This window comes from Myotis brandtii, unplaced genomic scaffold, assembly GCF_000412655.1.
Source record: "Myotis brandtii unplaced genomic scaffold, ASM41265v1 scaffold105, whole genome shotgun sequence".
NCBI lineage: Eukaryota > Metazoa > Chordata > Mammalia > Chiroptera > Vespertilionidae > Myotis > Myotis brandtii.
The window spans coordinates 90,814-91,770 of NW_005353538.1; the positions used below are offsets into that span (position 1 = coordinate 90,814).

At 66.8% G+C, this 957-nt stretch overlaps 1 protein-coding gene across 8 annotated transcripts in view; it reads left to right on the forward strand.

The window, feature by feature from the left end:
- Nucleotides 1-957, forward strand: part of TRIM29 (tripartite motif containing 29) — a 45,114-nt gene that overhangs the window by 14,371 nt on the left and 29,786 nt on the right. For all 8 annotated transcript variants that reach the window (XR_001361941.1, XM_014538849.1, XM_014538853.1 and 5 more), the window contains exon 5: nucleotides 315-416. Coding sequence is in view for 7 of the 8 variants with exons in the window: in XM_014538849.1 (XP_014394335.1) it covers nucleotides 315-416 (102 nt within the window). In the remaining variant the exon portion in view is untranslated. The remainder of the gene's footprint in view (nucleotides 1-314; nucleotides 417-957) is intronic.

Genomic DNA, 957 nt, shown 5'->3' on the forward strand with positions numbered 1-957 from the left:
GCAACAGACTTCCTGAGCCCAGGTCCTCACCCACCACCTGCGGGTGGGGGGGGGGGGCGGCCCAGGGGCTGTGGGGCCTGTGGGATGGGGAAGGGAGTCGGCAGCACCTGGCAGATGCAGGTCTGTGCAGGCGGCAGAGGCCCCTGCCCCCAGCAGAGGGGGTGCGGCAGGTGTTACCTTCTCTGATGCTGGGGAGCCCCACCCCTCCGGTGACAGCAGTGGCAGGGCACTGCCTTGGCGAGGAGGCCGGGGTGCCCCTGGGGCAGCTGCTCCCCACAGCCCCTCCGCTGACCGACCTTGCTCCTTCCTCCCAGGGGTTGACCATCGCTACATGAGCAACTATGCTAGCAGCTACGGCAGTGACTGGAGCGCGCCCGACACCATGAAGCGGTATTCCATGTACCTCACGCCCAAGGGTAAGGCACCGCTGCTTCGTGGAAAGACTCGCAGGCTCCCTGGGTGGGCGAGGGCACTTCCTGTTTGCCTGGGACCGTCTCAGCATGTGCCTCCTGTTCGGATGACCTATGACCTGGCACCCTGTTCCTCAGGGGCTTCCCTCCTCAGGACCCAGGGGTCCCCACCTTCCCTCACCTCCAGCCCCCACCCTTCCCCTCGCTCCTCCAGCAGGTTCCTGGCTGCTGGTCTCCCCTCCCCTGCCAGGCCGCGCTGTGTGGGCCTCTGCCCGGGTGTTTGCAGTTTGCATCGTCCTGCTCCTCAGGGCATGGAGACAGGGCTGCTCTCCCTCCCTCTGTGGGCCCGGCCCTACCCAGGCCCTGAGAGGCGGTGCCGCTGGGTGGGGTGCAGACCAGTGCCTGCCTGTCCTTGCCCTGTGGGAGCCTGTCACATTCTTTGGCACCACAACAATGCCCATTACGTAAGATGGGTGTGGCCCACCAGCCTCAGGTGGAGGGGTGCAGGCATGTGTGGGGGAGGGTGTGCAGGCATGTGGGGGAGGGG